Raw genomic sequence first — 17416 nt, 5'->3', positions numbered from 1 at the left:
CATCTTCACTGCCAGAATGACTATGTGTCTTCTGACAGCAGACACAGACATGTAGAAACAAAGTGCAAAGACAAACTTTGTACTGCAGCACAGCAATATTAGAACAAGGGACACCATCTGAGAGAAAAGGTGCTAAAGGGAGCATGGGAAGATTCAAAGCCTCAAAGGACAGAAAATACCTGATATTTCATCTCCCTGCTGTTTGTAACTGAACGGCCAAGGGCTGCTCTGCTTTATTCCACTGTGATATTTTGAAAGCTGTAACTGATCCGTACAGTGGTATGAGTATGCATTGTGGGTATGGGAGGTGGGGGTGAGGGTGTGTGACAAGGAGCACCCTTTTGCTTTTAATACACTTTGTTCCTAACATTTCTCATTCTGTTCCTAGTGTTCAGTGAGCTGCGGAGAGGGCACCCAGGGTCGAAATGCCATTTGCAGAAAGATGCTGAAAACCGGAGGTTTTGTCATCATCAATTCCTCACTGTGCCCACCTTTGCCATTCTCATCCTTGGTCAGGCCCTGTGCACTAGGCACCTGTACAAGTAAGTGGAAAAGATGCTTGGGAGTGTCTGGGGGAAGGGGTCTTCCTCTAAGAAATCATCACTCAGATATCCTCATCACTAAGAAATTCATGCTGTCTCAGGCTCCATAACCTTCTTTTGTGCTAGTGTTACTCAGTCTTGCAGAGTGGCTGCTGCTGCTGAGTTTTTCTGTCTTGTGCTTTGTTTAGCAACAAGGCAAGCCAGTGGATGAGAGCTATAAATTTTACTGTTGGAGATGGGTCTGAGCCAATGTGCTGGAAGGGAACTACTAGTCTCTAGAAGAAATGGCTCAAAACTCTGACCCAAATCTAGATCTAAATTTCACAACTGGAATGTAGAGGCTCAGAGATACAGCATAGCAGCTGAGGGTAGCTGCAAATAAATTTTCTGCTTAGAAAGTGGTTGGTAATGGATTTTTTGGAAGATCATTTTAAAACATGTTCTATTATGTCACTCAAGCCACTGTGAAGTGGGATTTCTAATGAACCATACAACATGTTTCATGTGTTCTATGTCATTATTTCATGCATTTGTTGTTGCCCTCCACAAGAGCAACAGTCTCCCTGTATGCCCTTCCCTGGCTTGCAGTAAGCCAGCTGGGTATGCAAAAGTTGCAAAGTCAGCCTTGCTTCAGATTAAAGCTGACTATGAACTCTGAAACAGCTAAATGTTGGGTACATCAGGGAGAAAACAAGATCTGACATTCAGAGCCAAAGCTGGGACCAAACATTTCATGATATTTACTAATAATATACCTATGCTGGTTTTTTAGTGTTTCATTACAAATATCTCTGTCACAGAGATCTGGAATCTGGAAACACTGAACAAGTGTGCTTTAACAGTATTTAACATGGTTTTAAGCTTAGTCCAGAGAGTTTTTTTCTGTTCAACATTACTTCTTGAGGTAGCAGCACTTTCACTCTTCCCTACTACCGTGAGCTGCAATACCATGTTGCCTTTGAGGGTTTGAATAGTAAAGACTTGTCTTTTCAATGTATTTATTAAGCAACAATCTTCTTTTAAATACATTAACAAGAAGACCTACATTGAAAAGGTTGTGCAGTCTCCTTCTCTGGAGATTCAAAACCTGCCTGGATGCAGCTTTTGCAACCTGCTGTAGCTTCTTTAGCAGGGGGATGCACTAGATGACTCCTGAGGTCCCTTCCAAACCTGACCATTCTGTGATTCTGATTCCACTCGGTTTTTCTCCCACTTCTAAAGCTTTTGTCACTGGCTCTGGTTTCTGCATGTATCCTGGGCAGGACCACTTTTGCATTCCTAAAGTGCTCCTTGTTAGTTCCTTTTACTTTGATTGCCTCAACTTAATGTTCAGCAGCTGGTGGTCAGTTTCTCCCATTACTGTCTAATGGGTTGAATGCTGTCAGCACCAAAGTAAACTGCTTGTTTTGTTTAATGGTATCACATACTAATATTTTTAATGATTATAATTTCAGGGCACAACAGGCCAGCTCATAAACAAAGCCCCCATATTATGGCCATAAAGAAAGTTTACATCCAGACAAGGAAGCAGAAGAAACTACACTTTATTGTGGGTGGGTATGCCTACCTGCTGCCCAAAACCTCTATTATACTCCGATGCCCCACAAGGAGGTTCCGGAAATCAATGATCACTTGGCAGAAGGATGACAAGAGGCTCGTCAGCTCAGTTCACATCACTATTGCACCCTACGGGTACATGAAAATCCATCATTTGAAGCCTTCAGACACAGGGACATACACCTGCACAGCAGGGCCAGCCCAGGAGCATTTTGTAATTAAACTAATTGGAAGCAACAAAAAGATCATTACTGGTCAGCCAGCTGGTATTAGGGAGGGAGAGGTCATGAGAAAAGCCAGCTTAAATGAAGCCTTGCGAACAGAGGAGAAACGTATCAGTGGGATTCTCTTCAACGGAAGCAAGGCTGAAAAGCGAGGACACCTTAGTGATCCCAGCAGGTGGTATGATGATATCGTCTCAAGGCTGCTGCAGCACAGGGGCTGGCCAGGGGAAGATCTGGAGTCCTGGGAAACCCAGGAGTCGACAGAGAGAAATGCATCCTCAGAGGAGGACCAGAGCCGGGAGTATAGCTTGCCATTTACTATGGTTACAGAACAGAAACGCTTGGATGATATCATAAGGAATTTGTCTCAACAGCCTGAGGAGCTTAAAGATGTCTACACTGAGCAGATTGTCATGCAGCTAGCTCATGAGGTTTTCAAGAGCCACATGGAGCACCAGGAATCTGTCCTCAAAGCATCAAGGCGAAGAGTAGATTCAACCTCGGTGGAGTATCCTCTTCACAGACATGTTTCTGGATTTACCAGCTCCCTGAGGACTTCATCTGCTGAAACATTTCTTCCCACCTCTGTAGACCTGGCAAAGGGATTGCACAGACCTCATCAAAAGCCTGCCATCCTCCGAAAGATTTCAGCAGCACAACAGCTTTCTGCTTCAGAGGTCGTTACCCACCTGGGACAGACAGTGGTCCTAGCCAGTGGTACACTGAGTGTGCTCCTTCACTGTGAAGCAGTGGGAAACCCAAAGCCCACCATCACCTGGGCTAAGAATGGAGAGGAGGTGAAATACAATGATAGGTAAAGCATATTATTTAAATTTTAAGAAAATAATTGATATTTTGACTCCCCAGTTTTCATGTTTTACTGCCTGTCAGTCCCATGGACAAAACCATATTTTGCTGTAGTCCAATTTCATAGCAGAAAGAAAGGCTGACACACCTGAAGTGGTAAACAGGGCACTGTAACTCTTCAACAAGGTCTGGATGCTGGGTGGGTCTGGAGCAGCAAACAGGAACTTCTGTTGTGTTTCATTAAGCAAAAAGACAAGTTCATAAAATACTAAAATAGATAAGTGCCTACTGCAGCCCTTGGAGCACTCCACATCTGGAGACTGGAAGCCTTAGTGTATTTCCCAGTCTGAAGGTGGAGGTTTCTGCTATGAAGACTGTTTCTGAGATATGAAAACTGATTACTGATTATTATTATTATTATCCTCTGTTGGAGATATGAATTTAATTTCTCATAGTGCCCCAGCAGGGTCTATCTGACATGCTTGCGGTAGCAGAAGGTGAAGGAAGAAAGGCTTCTGCCTTCCACATGTGTATGTACGTGTAAAAGCACCACAGGACAAACCTCAGGTGGCATTACCATCACCATTCTCTGTGTATGTCCCAATAGAGGCTGGAAACTGTGGAACCATACTTCATGGATATTTGCAGCTATGCTGTCGTCTCAGCACACTGATCTCCAAGCACTAGCCTTCTGATGTGACTCAGTGCATCCTTGTCTGTTCAAACTCCAGTGTGCTGGCCCCAGATGTAGCCTGAGAACATGAGCAACAAAATGTTTTTAACAGTGTACCACAGAAATTATGCTGGTTTTCCTTCGGGTAGCTTTTACCTGCATATCACTCCATGGTGTTCATTTATGTGCGAAAGCACATGAAAAGACTATTTTCAGTGCTAATTGTGTGCTTAACTGTGTTGATAACATACATTTTTCTCATATGTATACTTGAGCTCACATTTTGGTTCTGTTCTGTGAGAAACTGGTATATAAGGATGGGCAGAGTGTAAGAGGCAGTTATATTAAGCAACATTGTACAACAAAGCAGTCCAGGCATCTGATAGAAGCTCTTTCTGCATAAGATACTGACCTCAGTTAAGACATCTGCATTTAATCATAGGGTTAGCTTAGGAAATTAGAAAAGATGGAGTCAAAAATTAATTTCCAGTGTGGTGTCTGTGGATCATGCAGTAAAGTCTTGAGTACAATTGCTCCTTCTGCATAGTTATACAATAGTTTATTAGCTCCTTTCTTGTTTTAGCAACAGAATCACTCCAAAATCATTGTTTTCTTTAATGTACTGAATTTCCAGGTTCTTATCTCTCATTTTCTGTGTCTGAGGCCTAGTAAGTGTATCAGGTTTCTTACCAAAATATGGTAACTTTTGCAGGGGGAAGGGACACTAAGAGCAAGTATGTATCTTTTGCAGAAATGACATACAGTCTCAATCAAGGCTTTGGCCTGTAGTGTCCTTCTGTTTTGACATATTCCCGTGAAAATATCCTCATGACCCTCCAAAAGTTTCACATGTAGATTTTTATTGCCAGTGGTTACATCCTGTTGGAATTGTGCCATATTAAGGGATTAATTTTCTTTTTTTCTGTTTTTGAAATGACTGTAGTTTCTGTGGTATGCTTGAAAGGGAATGAAGGTTACATAAAGTCCACATGGTTAATGCCAGACACTACACTCATGAGAAAATTACAAGTTTATCTCACACCATATAAGCAGCCATGGTGTAGCAACGGGCAGATTCATTTAGATGACAATAAAACAGTCTTACAATTTCTGAAGTTTTAGTTTAGATTTCTTTTTAATCTTACAATGCCTTTCAACCATTTTATTTTCACTCAGTTTGGCTGAAATAGCATTAAATGCTGTGCTGTATTTCTGAATTATCAGGCAAATACGTGTGCTCAAAATTTCTATTGGAAAGACTTGGGGAAGTATGGTTTATTTGCCAGTTAGTAGCATTACTCTGCTTTAAAGGTTGAGGCCATTTCCACTTTATGAACTTCCTTCTGTACTCATCACTCCAGGTTGGCGGGTGAGGTTGATCCAACATGAAGCACTGGGCTTCAGAGATAGTCAGCATTTGTAACTTTTCAGTTAATGGAAGTTTAGAAATCATGGTGCATATAAAAATTGGGTTGTGGATGTTTTACTGGGTTCTTAACAGCGGTATTCTGGTCCTGGCTCAGAATAGTCTTGCTGGCTGCCAATCAGCTGTACAAATGAAAGCCACGATTTAAGCAGTGTCACAGTGTAGTGCTGCAAACTGCAAGGCCATCTGCATGCGGTGGTGTTTGGTATGCTTGAGCTGTCTTTCAGCTCTGCAGCTTGTCTTCTCCACACATTGCCAGCCTCTGAATGGAAATGAGAAACCAGTTTTCTAGCCCTCCTCCTTCTTAATGGAGTAAGAAAATTAATAGAGATGGGTCTTCCCATACCAGTATCAAAGAGAGACACCTTTGGTGAGGAAGGTCAGAGAGTGGTGCTGAAGTCCCTCAGCTCATGTCCGACCGAGTATACTGAGATTCCAGTTGTATCTGGTTTTTGTTGTGATTTTTAGAGTGTAGGCTGCTGGTTTTAGGTTGGGTGATAGCAATCTGTATTGTGTATTACCAAATACCAAGATAAAGGCACGCACTTTCATGTGTTGTGGCCATGGATTTCATCTGGACCAGTGATGTAGCAACACATGGCTCTATTCCCATTGCCTCTTTCCATGAGCTGTTCCCTCCACCTGGAAGTATTTAGGACTCCCACTAGAAGTATTTATGACTCCCACCACATAGCTCCACTTGCAAAATTAATTTCTTAGTTTAGTTTAGGCACTGTCACAAAAAGATATAACACAGGCCCCAAAAAAGTGTTGGTTTTCAGTTACTCAATAGAATGAAAACATATAACACAAAAAGCTGCAGCAGTTGAAAATATATGTGTGGTTCCAGTAAAAGATCTTTGACTTGAATTTGCGTATTCAGCCTGGGTACCTATTTAACACGAGTGTCTATAATCTCTCCTAAGGTTAAAGTGTCAGGTTAACACCAGCATGGGTTCTCAGTGCACTTTCAGAGCCTGCTAGCATCTATACCAAAGTCTGGAGACTTCCGTAAATGCTGGAAAATGTTCTATTTCAAAGAAAATTCAGATGACTTCCTTACGAACCCATTTTAGAAGTGAAAAATCTGTATGGGATTTATGCATTGTTTAGCAAGCCTTCCAAGTAAGCTGTAAATTCCACCACTGGAAACCCATCGGTACTTGATAATTCAACTTTCCAAAAACAGAAATGTGTTTTATAAATGGACATGAAACAGAATGTAAACAGTAGGTGATACAGAGTTAGGTGTTTGCGAGGTGCCATCTCAATTAGTCACAGATATAAGTCCTATAATTTTTTTTTGTCTTGGACACAATGGATGCAGTGTGGAACAACTGACATGAAACTGATTAAACATCAAGCTGTATTATTTTAAGTCCATAAATGAGATTCTGAAGACATGCTGCTGACAGAAAGAATTGCTACAGCTGGTGTTTTTTTCACCACTGACAAGCAACCCAATACTTAACAAAAATAGCTATCTATGAGCAAATAGGGAATCCAACCAAAATAATTCTATACAAAGAGGGATAATAAAAGATCTGCTTTCAAGAAAAGCAGCTAGGCCAAGTTGTGACACACAACCGCATTATTGAAAAGAAACGGACATTAGCTTTGTTTCTAAAGGACATTAAAACAGGTTGAAAAGATAGAAAGATGGAGCAGTGTTGGGGTTTGGCTTTTTTTCAAGGCAGGTACCTACCTGTCCTGTTTCTATTTCTAAAAATAGTTGCGCTACATCTTGAAGTGACTTAAGCTGACAGAGATTTATATCAGCAGTTGATTAACAACAAACAAATTATGATCCCTTGCGTTTTAGAAGATGCAATATTAAGCAAGGTCTTTCCTCAACCTAAAGGTGACAGAAACAATTCTAAAAACTTTTTATATTGGGTTGTAGTTGTTTGTTTGGTGTAGGAGTGACTGATCAGCTTACATACTATATTTGCACACATGCAGGCAGAACACACCCAGCTTTTAACTGCTATATGCTAGTGTAATTTGGGACAAATTCTGAAGCTTTAATGAATTCCATGTAGAGATTGAACCAGTCGGTGTCAAACTAAAAAATTTATGTGTGAGCTACTGATGCATGCTAACACTGGTTTTGTAAGTAAATTACTTCATCAGTTTCTGGCACTGTTAGCAGTGGCTAACTAGAAGTCTGCCCTATTTATGACTAAGTGGTAAGAAAGAAATGATCCTTGAAAGCAGAAGTGGGGAGGGAATTCTTTCAACTATTGAGGGTTTTTTGCTGTTCAAGCAAAATGCAATTTAAACATTATTAATGTCTGTTTTGCAAATGTGAATTTTTCTAGGCGCTTGGAAAGCTTCATTGACAAAAGGCAGGTCTTTCCTTTTATTAATAATAATATTTACCATTATTACTCAAAAAATGGTCAAAAAAGAATTTTAACTCTGCATTTTTTCCTATAATAGATTTTGATTGGTGGTCCTAATCTGGTTTGTTTTAGAGATCCACCACCCACAGTGTTGTGCAAGATCAAGTATCTGCTGAATTTTTGTCCATGAGACACCAGTTTTCACTGAGGGGGGAGGGGCGGGAGTGGAGAGAAACTCATCTATTCCAGGATCTGTGAGCAGACTTTTGTTGTATGTGTTTTACAGGCATAATCCTCCCACCACTTTCACCCTTGTCTCTGTCAATCATAGTCTCAACCAAGAGTTCATGTACAACAGCTGCTGAAAGTTGCTGCTGAGAAAAATAATTTGTGATTAGGTTTTATCAACAGTTTCAGCTAAAAAATTAAAAGAGAAAGGAACAATAACCATGACATAACTGTGCTGAAATTAAGGGTACATATGCGTTGACAAGAGCCCATGGACAGAATTCCTGCTCAAACAGGTATATGTCAGGACCTGGTGGGGTTATACTACTGCAAAACTGACTGTGAAAAGTAGTTCTTAAGAACTCTAAGACCTCATTCATCCCATTTACCCAAGGGCAGTACACTGAGATCACAGCAGGTTCCTTTTAGTGGCAGAGGAAAGAAACACTTGGTACAGCCCAAGGAGGAGCTGAATATTCATTCCTCTGTATTCACTGAATATTAGGGGAGCCACGAGACTGATGGGTTTGTACAAACTGCTCAGCAATTAAAGAATGTGGAGCCTCTTTCAGGCTTTGATGCTGAGCTTGTGCTTCACTTCACTTCTTCCTGCCTTCTTCAGCAGGTTTCATGAATTTTCCCTTGCAATAATTCGGCATTTTCTTTACTTTTGGTGCTACTACTTTGCAGAACTGGGAGACAGGGAGGCTAGGCGACTCCTTCAGCATTATGCAGGAAGTGACACAGCAGCAGAGGAGGTTTCACAACCACAGGCAGGTGTTCTAAATACTCAGCAATCTTTCTCTAATACACCTATCAGCAGCAGAACTGGGAACAAGACTAAAATTTTTAAAGGCCTGAACTGTAAAAAAAAAAAGTAAACCTGAAAAAATCCCAGTAAGTTTATTCATGCTCACGCAAACTAAAAGACCGTTAAATGTTTCTTTCTGCTTTACTCCAGGATGCTACTTCAGCCTGATGACTCCTTGCAGATTCTAGCACCTGTGGAAGCTGATGTGGGTTTCTATGCTTGCAATGCATCCAATGCCCTGGGATCTGACTCTGTCTCTATTGCTGTCACTCTAGCAGGTAAATTGTTCACTCTCTGTGATTGTAGGATGGTCCTTGCCACTTGTGTGATTCTGCACAGAAACTGTTAGGGAACAGGTGGCTGAAGATGCTGTGTGGGCAAGGTGGGTCAACAGAGATATACTGCTGAAAACACAGGGCATGAACTCTGGAAAACCCTGAGGCATAGTGCAGCTTTCACAGTTAGTTTGTGAGATTTGTGGATTTCTGCAAGAGATTGATGCTTTTTCTCACTTGCTCCATCTGTTATGCTCTCATCCTGGTTATTCATAGCCTATATGGTCAGCGCAGTCCAAGCCTCCCAATTTGTATGCTTCCTTTTAAACCTATCACTGATCTCTTCAAGTCTAACAGACTCATTGAAGGACTTATTCAGATGTACATTAGGCAAGCCTGAAAAATAGCAGAGCTGAAGAGCCAGGCCCTTGCAAGATCAAGCCCTTGTATCATATTTGATCCATTGTGGCAGAAGAATGGCTGACACTTTCAATTGCTGGGAAACAGATGTTCACAAAAAATTAACTTCTAGGTTTATATTTACCTAGTATCAGGTGAGTTCTAAAGCAGACTAAATATCCTTTGTTAGCTTAGATTTCTGTTCTAAAGAAAACACACCTGAATAAAAGCCAAGGGCAAGGGGAGGTAGTGCGTGAATCCAGCTTCTTCAAGGTTCATTGATAGGCAATGTCAGCAGGCTCACAACCACATCAGGACCAGCAGAAAGGCAGAGCAGCAAACGTGAATGAGGAGCTGTTGAGTAAGATGAAGAGACAGAAGAGACAGACAAGGACTGTGACAAGGCAGAGAGGTCTTGGAGAAGGAGGATACTATTTATCACAAAGGAAACACATTAGAAATGCTAGAAAGCTTATTGATTTTTCAGACCTCTCCATTTTACTGCTTCAGAATGTGAAAGTATTTGGAGGCCTCCAAGGTGCAGGCAATGACCATCAGCTGCCAATGTATCCATGTGTAATTAAAGGAGGGAATAGCAGTTGATGAGTTTGAGGGTTTTTTACACCAAGCACAGAGAAACTTTCAGGCAAGAAGAGCATAAGGAAAATCTAAGAATGAAGCAATGGCCTGCAGTGAAGTTCTGATGATCAGTAAACCAACTGGAAAGAGACCTTGTCTGTCCTTTAGAAGGAGAACAGCTGAATCCCCCAGAGTGGAAAAGGAAGATCTGCATCAGAGCTACATATTACATGTAGGCAAAAACAAAGATACTGATCCTTTGTACACTACTGCAGATCAGCAATATCTTTGCTGAATTCCAGGCAGCAGGGCAGTGGTGTTGCTGCTAAGACAGTTAGGAGCAACTCCATAGTAATCCTCTTTTATTGCACCAGCAAGCAGCTGAATACAAGATTTAAAAAATATTTTTAATATAATTTATAATAAAAAAATATTTATTAAAGTCAAAAGTACTATTCTATCCCTATTGCTTCAGTGAGTTTAAAAGCCAGTTTTGTACGACGTAATTTGTGTGGAGACAATACTGTGTGAAGCCACAGAAAAATAAATTGAGCATTAGGTGTCCATGTGGCACAGGAAGACTAATAGCTGTTTTATTATAATTAATTATCAAGGCTGTTCTTTTAACTGTTTTTAGATGAATTAATATTCATGCACCCCAGACTCAAGCTGAACTCTGCTTAGGAACTGGTATACACTTCCACCTCACATCCAAAACAAAGAGCTGAACATTTTATAAAATGAGGCCATAAATATCAACATGAGATATTGAGCAGGTTTTGGAACAAAGCAACAAACTTTCTGGCAGAATGGAAGTACTTTCTCAAAAAAAACCTGGAAAGCTGAGACTGTCCTTAGAGGCATCAGGAGTGGGGCGGAAAGCTTTTTTCATTGAAGAATTTTCTGATTCATTTAACACATGCATGGAAAAAAAGATAGTGGAATATGCTTCCATTTTTATCAATGGTTTGTTACTTTTTATGGGTTGAACAGCTAAAAGATTTTTAATCTTTTGATGAGATTGGGGAAACGAATCAGGAAAATAAAAGGCTGATGTATAGCTGAAGAATTCTTTTCTTTTCTTTAGGCTTTGCCGCAAAACATTAAAACCTTGAGAGATATTTCAACAATAAAATGTAATATTTTACTTTGCTATTCTTAGGCATTAAAAGCACCAAAAGAGAAATAAAAAAAATACAAAAAAAGAACCCAAACTGATATGACAGGAATTCCAGATAAAATGAATATTTTAAAAGCCCTGGAAATATATGCAGAAATTTATAGTTAGGACTGAATTCAATCTTCAAGACTCCCCATGAGCTCAATAAATCCACTTTTTTTTTTTCTCACCTACATATTTTCTTCCTTGACCACCTTCAAATTAACATGCAAATGAAGCCAGCGGTAGACATTAGCCTAGAACTGCAGCTTTTGAAGGCAAATGATATCTGAACCTGTTTTGTATCTGACACTTCATTTAAAGGGGAAAAAAATGTGTTTATAGGTTTTTGGATAAAGAGTTTGTAAATACAACAAGTCAAAAACACCCAAGTCCCATACCATTTGAAGTGATGTCGTGTTCTACCCCTCCATCCATCATCCTGCCTGCAAAGCATCTTTTCTGGGGCAGGGGCCTGCCTTAACTCAGCTCTGTCAGCTCTGCTGCTTCACTCCCCTTTCTCAGAGCTAGGCCCGAGTATCTCTGAACTGTTTTGTGTCATGTAGTCATGCCTTTACAGTACTCCTATGAAAGGAGTACTAGAAGGCTCCTTAAGCCCCTGTTGGTAGATAACTCCACAGCTAATCCCACATGGTCAGGGACAACAGCAGGAGAACACCTTGACCCACTTGCTTGCTGTCACCTATGTTGGAAGCACACTGAAAACAATTTGGAAAGTTTGCTGCAGGCAAAGAAGGTATCTGTTAGAGACGAACAATGTTAAAGCATAGCACCGTTACTACGGGCTTTAGGAACACAAAATGGGTTAGCTCACAGAAAGTAGCTTGTTTATGTCCCTCATTTTCTGACACTAGCCATTATGAGAAAACTTTCTGGTTATGGTGTGGTCTTCCCAATCCCCGTGTTTCCACTATAGACTAAAGAAAACACATTTGATGTGTAGAAACAGCTTGCAGGTTGCTGTAAACCTCCCTCACTATTAATGTGCCTGTAGCCATCACTCAGGATTCTTTTCCCTATGTTTGGCCTTTGGCAAAGGGTGGTATTTTGGTTGCAGTACCACGCAAACATCTTGCTGCAGCAGCCTCAATTGTGCTGGTGTTTATTGATCCAGCTGGTTCTTATTTGTGTCCATATGGCTTTAATGCTATCCTGCCTCTGCTCTAAGCATGCTTTTTCTTTTTCCAAGACAGCTTTTCCCATGCAATTTGGTGACACCAATATTATAAAAAGCAGGTGGGTGTCCCAGAGTGTCCCAGGCCATCTGTCCCATGCAAGCTCAGTGTGCTTGTCTGATAAATCATGTTGGTTCTTCTCTGCAGGAAAGCCACTGATAAAGGCATCAAGAGCTACTGTGATAAACACTGAATTTCCAGCTGTTACTGTGGATATCGGAAGCACAGTGAAAACAATCCAAAGAGCAAATGTTACAATCAGCTGCCAGGTTGCAGGTGAGAAATTACTTGGTTTCCCATGCAGATGCCTTCAGCTATAGATTTCTGCCGGGTTCTTTGCTAAGTTAGTGTCTCCAGGTGCAGCTGGGTGAATGCAAGGTTTTCCTAGAACTTGGGCAAACTTCTTCACTTCCATTAATTCCTAGCATAGAAATTTCCCTCCTTTTATCAATACCAACAAGAAAAGTGTATTGGCTTTAGAAAATCTAGAAGATACAACAGGCATCTTTGTTAAAAATACACAGTATGGTGCGGGTACAAAAAAACATATATATTCCTACCTGTTGGGCATGTTTGGTGAGAATATACAAGCATGGACTGACTGACTTATTTCCTCATTGATGAGGTTTTTAAAGTCCACTCCAGTTCCTTCTTTTCCTTCCAAACTCTTTTTTTCAAATTAAGAGTATGTTAGCACACTCTTACTGATTTTTCTTTTTTCATCTTGGGAGTGCCAGAACTCAGAGGAATTCTGCTGAAACAGGGTTCTCCCTGAAACTGTTTTCCAGCCAGAGACTGAATAGCCCTCAGTCTTATGGCAGTAGTTTTCCTCTCTCCAACGGTGACCAAAAAAAGTTGATCTTATCTGTGTGTTGCAGTTGGTGGGAATGTTGGTACGGGAAGCAGGGGTGGGCAGAGAGAGATATCTGGGAAATCTCTACAGAACCAGGGCCAAACCTTTGATTCATTACACCTTCATGCACAGTGTGAGGGAGAACAGGAGGGGAAGGGAGCAGCTTATAAAATGCAAAGTGAGCCGTGCTGAGTATTACACAAGTATCTGCAGTGGAGATTTATATGAAGTCCCTTACACCCTTGCTTTAGCTTCTTATACCTAGCAGTTATTTCAGATTACCCTAATTAAGCATCTGCACTGCAAATATCCAAATATCCTGCTCTTTTTTTTACACTTTTTACTCACTTCAAGCACTTAGTGAATGTCAGTTTTCTTTCTTCAGGCGCTGCCAACCACACCTCTATGCAAATTATTAAGTGAAAAGAGTATTTGGCTCAAGTTTCATTATTTGGTCGTTTGTCCTTTAGCAAAACATTCACAATAGCTGTGCAAATACTAGGCTGGGATTCCAATTTATTGATTACTTTCAGTGGGATTCATGAAAGAAAAATACAGTATCATTTTTTCCTAGCGGTTCATGACGGAATAAATTCAGTAATTCTGTTGCCCTTTCAACATAGACACTAGACACTCACTTGCAATCAGACCAATGTTCAGTGCCTTTCAAACACAAGGAGATGAAAACTGTACTGTTTTTCCCGAGGCCCTTGCATGCCACCTGCACTGCCAGTGTGTGAAAGAAGCTAAGTAGTATATGAACATAAATTATTTTAGATTTCTGGGTTCTCTCAGCTGCAGATGGGGAAGCCCCATAGATGTAGACAATGACTGCTGATTTAAGAAGTGCAGCCATTTCCCTTCAGTATGAAGACATCATGAAATGAACGGGATGTGGCTAAGCAAAGTTGCCACAGTTCTTATTGCATCAGAAAACTACAGGAAGGGAGGACAACATGGTCAGGGGCACTAATACAGTGCCTTTTCTGAGAGGAAAATAATCTCCAGCAATTTTATGCAGCCTATCTAGCAGGACAAAGTCATCCACAATGGAAAATTTTAGCAGTGTCACAGTAGAATCACTACCATATCTCCCGGAAGAAGGCTTTTTGCAATCTAGTAACTTTACTGTATATTGGATTCTTCTATGATATAGAAAAAAATTGCTTAATTTATGATTTTTTTTCATGGGCATTTATCTTCTGCTACTGCCTCTGCAGAAAATGTCAAATACGACATCAGAGATTAATACTGTTGAAATTATGATAAAGTCATAAACCACAAGTTGAGATGTTACACAGGTAATGAGAGTGAGTAATGAGGAAAGAAATATTTTACAGGAATTAGAATCCTATTTTCATACAAATAGTGTTGATAATTAAAAAACAATTTTAAAAAAGAGCTGCATATGGGAAGAGGTCTAGGAACAGAGTGATTTCCATCAGCTGTCTCACCTTTGTCTGGGAAATAGATCATCTCATAAAACCTGTTGAAGAACTTGACAATAAAAATAATTTTCCTTCTAATATAAGCACAGATTTTTTGGTTTAGCATCAGGGTTGTGATTGTCTAACCTTTTAATATTTCTTTTTATCATTCTACTTAGAATGATCAATTCTAAGGTGAAGAGTAACATGCACTACTGCTTCAGTCAGCAAATGTGTCTTATCCTAGTGACTTCTTCAGAGTAGATGGAGTTTACAGCTATGTGGTTTGCCAAAGTTCCCCAGAAGGCACTAACAGTGAAATGACCATCAAATCACAGTAAATTAATGTGCAATGTTTGATGCAGTAACATCAGATAATAAAAGAAAAATTAGAACGTGAGAATTAAGTGAATATAATTAGAAAGCAAACCAACATATACAGAAATTATGTGGAGAATATCCAGATGAAAAAAAAACCTCTTCGCACAGCTTTGTAAAGCTACAGTCTTTTTTCTTCTAGTACTTTCCCTCTAGTCATTTCAGGATGCCCTGAGCCAGCATAGCAACTAAGAGTTGTCCCAGATCCAGATGAGGTACCTGTTAATCTCATCGTTGTTAGCTATGTTGTTATCACAGTGTTGTATAGCCTGTAGTATAGGACCATGCATGTATTGGATCTTGGAGTTTTGTCTCATATAAGGACACATCTTTACTGAGAGTCAACAGGACAGCAGAATAAATATTTATATGAGAAATATTAAGTATAAGGATTGGTTATGACATTTTCTAAAACTACTCCTGCTGTCAAGGGACAAAAGTATACACTTGCTCCTGACAGGTGTTGATAAGCCTGGAGAAGGTTTCCTAAAAACAGGAGATAATGAAAAAGAACATTACCAGAGCCTAGGAAGTAATTTTATATTGCTCTTTAACTTCTTATGAAAGGCGTAAACACTGTCAAAATCTATGTTCTCAGCTTAAACTTACAGATACTGGCTGTAAGACAAGGAAAAACAAAATCATTCTGGGTGCATTAGAGTTTAATTGGCCCCTGATATGAATCACGTCAAGATGAAAATCTGTTTTGGTTATACCACAAACAGTGGTGTGGTTTTTTTCAAGGTTGAAAATCGGCCTTATTTCACTTGACATAATTTCACTACTTTGTTCACAGAGATGAAAGGATTTCTTAAACATAGTTAGGAGAATGCAGTCAGTCCCAGATTTCTCCAGAAATAATCCTAAGGTAACTCCTACCCAGAACTCCACTCAGGAGTCTTGCAGATGCCTGTGAGTTCCAGCTGGAGGATTTTCTCCAAGCTTCAAAAAGCCAACAGCATTTCTGAATGGGCAATTTGATTGCTGTAGGCAATTTCACTTCCAAATGGGATGTAGAAGTAATCTGGATCACATCAGTATCACTAGGAAGCTTTCTGTTGACTTCAGCACTGGAATTGTGCAGATATTCATTCAGATACCAGAAGCTTCAATCATTCTGGCCCAAGCTGTTATTGAAAATACAGTTGGACATGAAAGACGAAACAAATTTAAAAAATCTGTTTCATAGGGCATTTTTCCATGCTGTCCTTCAGACCATAAGACTTCTAACAGAGGCACCTGTCTGAAAAGTGTCATATACCATTAGTCACTCTTGAGTCAGAACAGATTTGGAATAGTAACTTAAAGTACATTACTATCCTGCCTTGTATGGCCTTCTCTCTCTGATGTTTCAGCTTGAAGTTTTTTCAACTGTTCTAAACATTCCTTTCCTGTCCATTTCATCTGTATGCTGGAGGTTATACTTACCTTGCTTTATGACTCGTGGCATTGTAAACCAGTCACCACTGCTAGATCCTTGTATTGCTATGCCTCCTTCGTCAAAAACTCCTGGTTTAGCAAAATTATCTTGATTAACATGCACAGTTCTGCTTGCTGCATATCCCAGGTAGCCTTTTTGTGCTGGATACATGCACAGTGATGGAGGGGAAAGCTAAAGAATAGATTTGGGTAACTATTCACTATCTAAAGACTTGCCTGCCCAGCAACATGAGTTCTGTTTCCAGCTGGCACCTCTCAGACTTTCAGTCTCTGTGATTGTTTCTGCAAGGCAAACACACTCAGCCCTCTGTCCTTTGTCGTTCACTTGTTACCCAGCAAAACTGAATGAAATGCTCTTGCTACTTTCCACCCCTCACGGCAATGCTGTGCAGTGATGTGTTTGCTCATCCCTGTGCTGGCTGCATTCTATTCCTATCTTGATGCTTACAAGTGTCACTAAAGGCAGAAGCACAAAGGAAAATGAAGTTGCTACTCACTGACAAACTGCTTATCTTCCCTAAAGCAAACTGTAGGGACAGCTGTACAGGTTAGTTTCAAATAATGCCCTGTTATAGTGGAAACTTCATATTAAAGACAGAGGAAAAACACCCTTTGCAAAGTATCAGTCAGAAAACTATTTTTGTAGAGCTTTTTAGGTACAGTGCACCTTTTCTAGACTCAACAGTAATACCTCAACAGTAAGGAGTCTTACCTTTAACCTCTTGTTGCTTCTTCTGCTAGTGAAGTGTATACAGGAGGAATCTGCCTTTCTGGACTAAGACTATCCAAGCAGTTGTCTGCAAGAAGAATATTAGTTTTATTTGTCTCTGTATGTATTTATTTATTTTATTTGAGTCCTTGCTCTTGAGGACTGTGGTCATAGGAAGTCCTCATCTTCTCAGCACTCCTCATCCCTTCCTCTTGTCCCACTATTTGCACTTATCTTCCATTATTTTCAAGAAAAACTTGAAAGCTCCACCCAGTTTTGGTCGTCAAAGAAGGAAGATGAGCCCTGGTTGGAATTAGAGAAAACTTCACAATTTCATATGTGATTGTTTATTTCTGAGGTACATTTCTTGATACTTCCATGACTGAAC

The 17416-nt window shown here is 40.2% G+C and overlaps 1 protein-coding gene and 2 long non-coding RNA genes across 4 annotated transcripts in view; 1 reads left to right on the top strand and 2 right to left on the bottom strand.

Annotated features, from left to right (window-relative positions):
• ADAMTSL1 (ADAMTS like 1) overlaps window positions 1-17416 on the top strand; it is a 191095-nt gene that overhangs the window by 141851 nt on the left and 31828 nt on the right. Inside the window, exons 18-21 of the mRNA XM_056325134.1 lie at window positions 389-542; window positions 1997-3137; window positions 8764-8891; window positions 12369-12497. Coding sequence (XP_056181109.1) covers window positions 389-542; window positions 1997-3137; window positions 8764-8891; window positions 12369-12497 — 1552 coding nt within the window. The remainder of the gene's footprint in view (window positions 1-388; window positions 543-1996; window positions 3138-8763; window positions 8892-12368; window positions 12498-17416) is intronic.
• The window catches only part of LOC130142774 (uncharacterized), a 39436-nt gene that overhangs the window by 21767 nt on the left and 253 nt on the right, over window positions 1-17416 (bottom strand). For both annotated transcript variants that reach the window (XR_008819502.1, XR_008819501.1), the window contains exon 2: window positions 17032-17116. This is a non-coding gene — a long non-coding RNA (uncharacterized LOC130142774). The remainder of the gene's footprint in view (window positions 1-17031; window positions 17117-17416) is intronic.
• LOC130142775 (uncharacterized) lies at window positions 2834-9643 on the bottom strand. Its single transcript, XR_008819503.1, has 4 exons — window positions 9507-9643; window positions 3279-3882; window positions 3013-3103; window positions 2834-2916 (listed from the first exon to the last, which is right to left on the bottom strand). It is a non-coding gene; the product is annotated as an uncharacterized LOC130142775 (long non-coding RNA).

The sequence above is a fragment of the Falco biarmicus genome, chromosome Z (assembly GCF_023638135.1).
Source record: "Falco biarmicus isolate bFalBia1 chromosome Z, bFalBia1.pri, whole genome shotgun sequence".
Taxonomy (NCBI): domain Eukaryota; kingdom Metazoa; phylum Chordata; class Aves; order Falconiformes; family Falconidae; genus Falco; species Falco biarmicus.
Note: the sequence above shows the minus strand (reverse complement) of the source record. Positions and strands in the feature narration are given on the sequence as shown.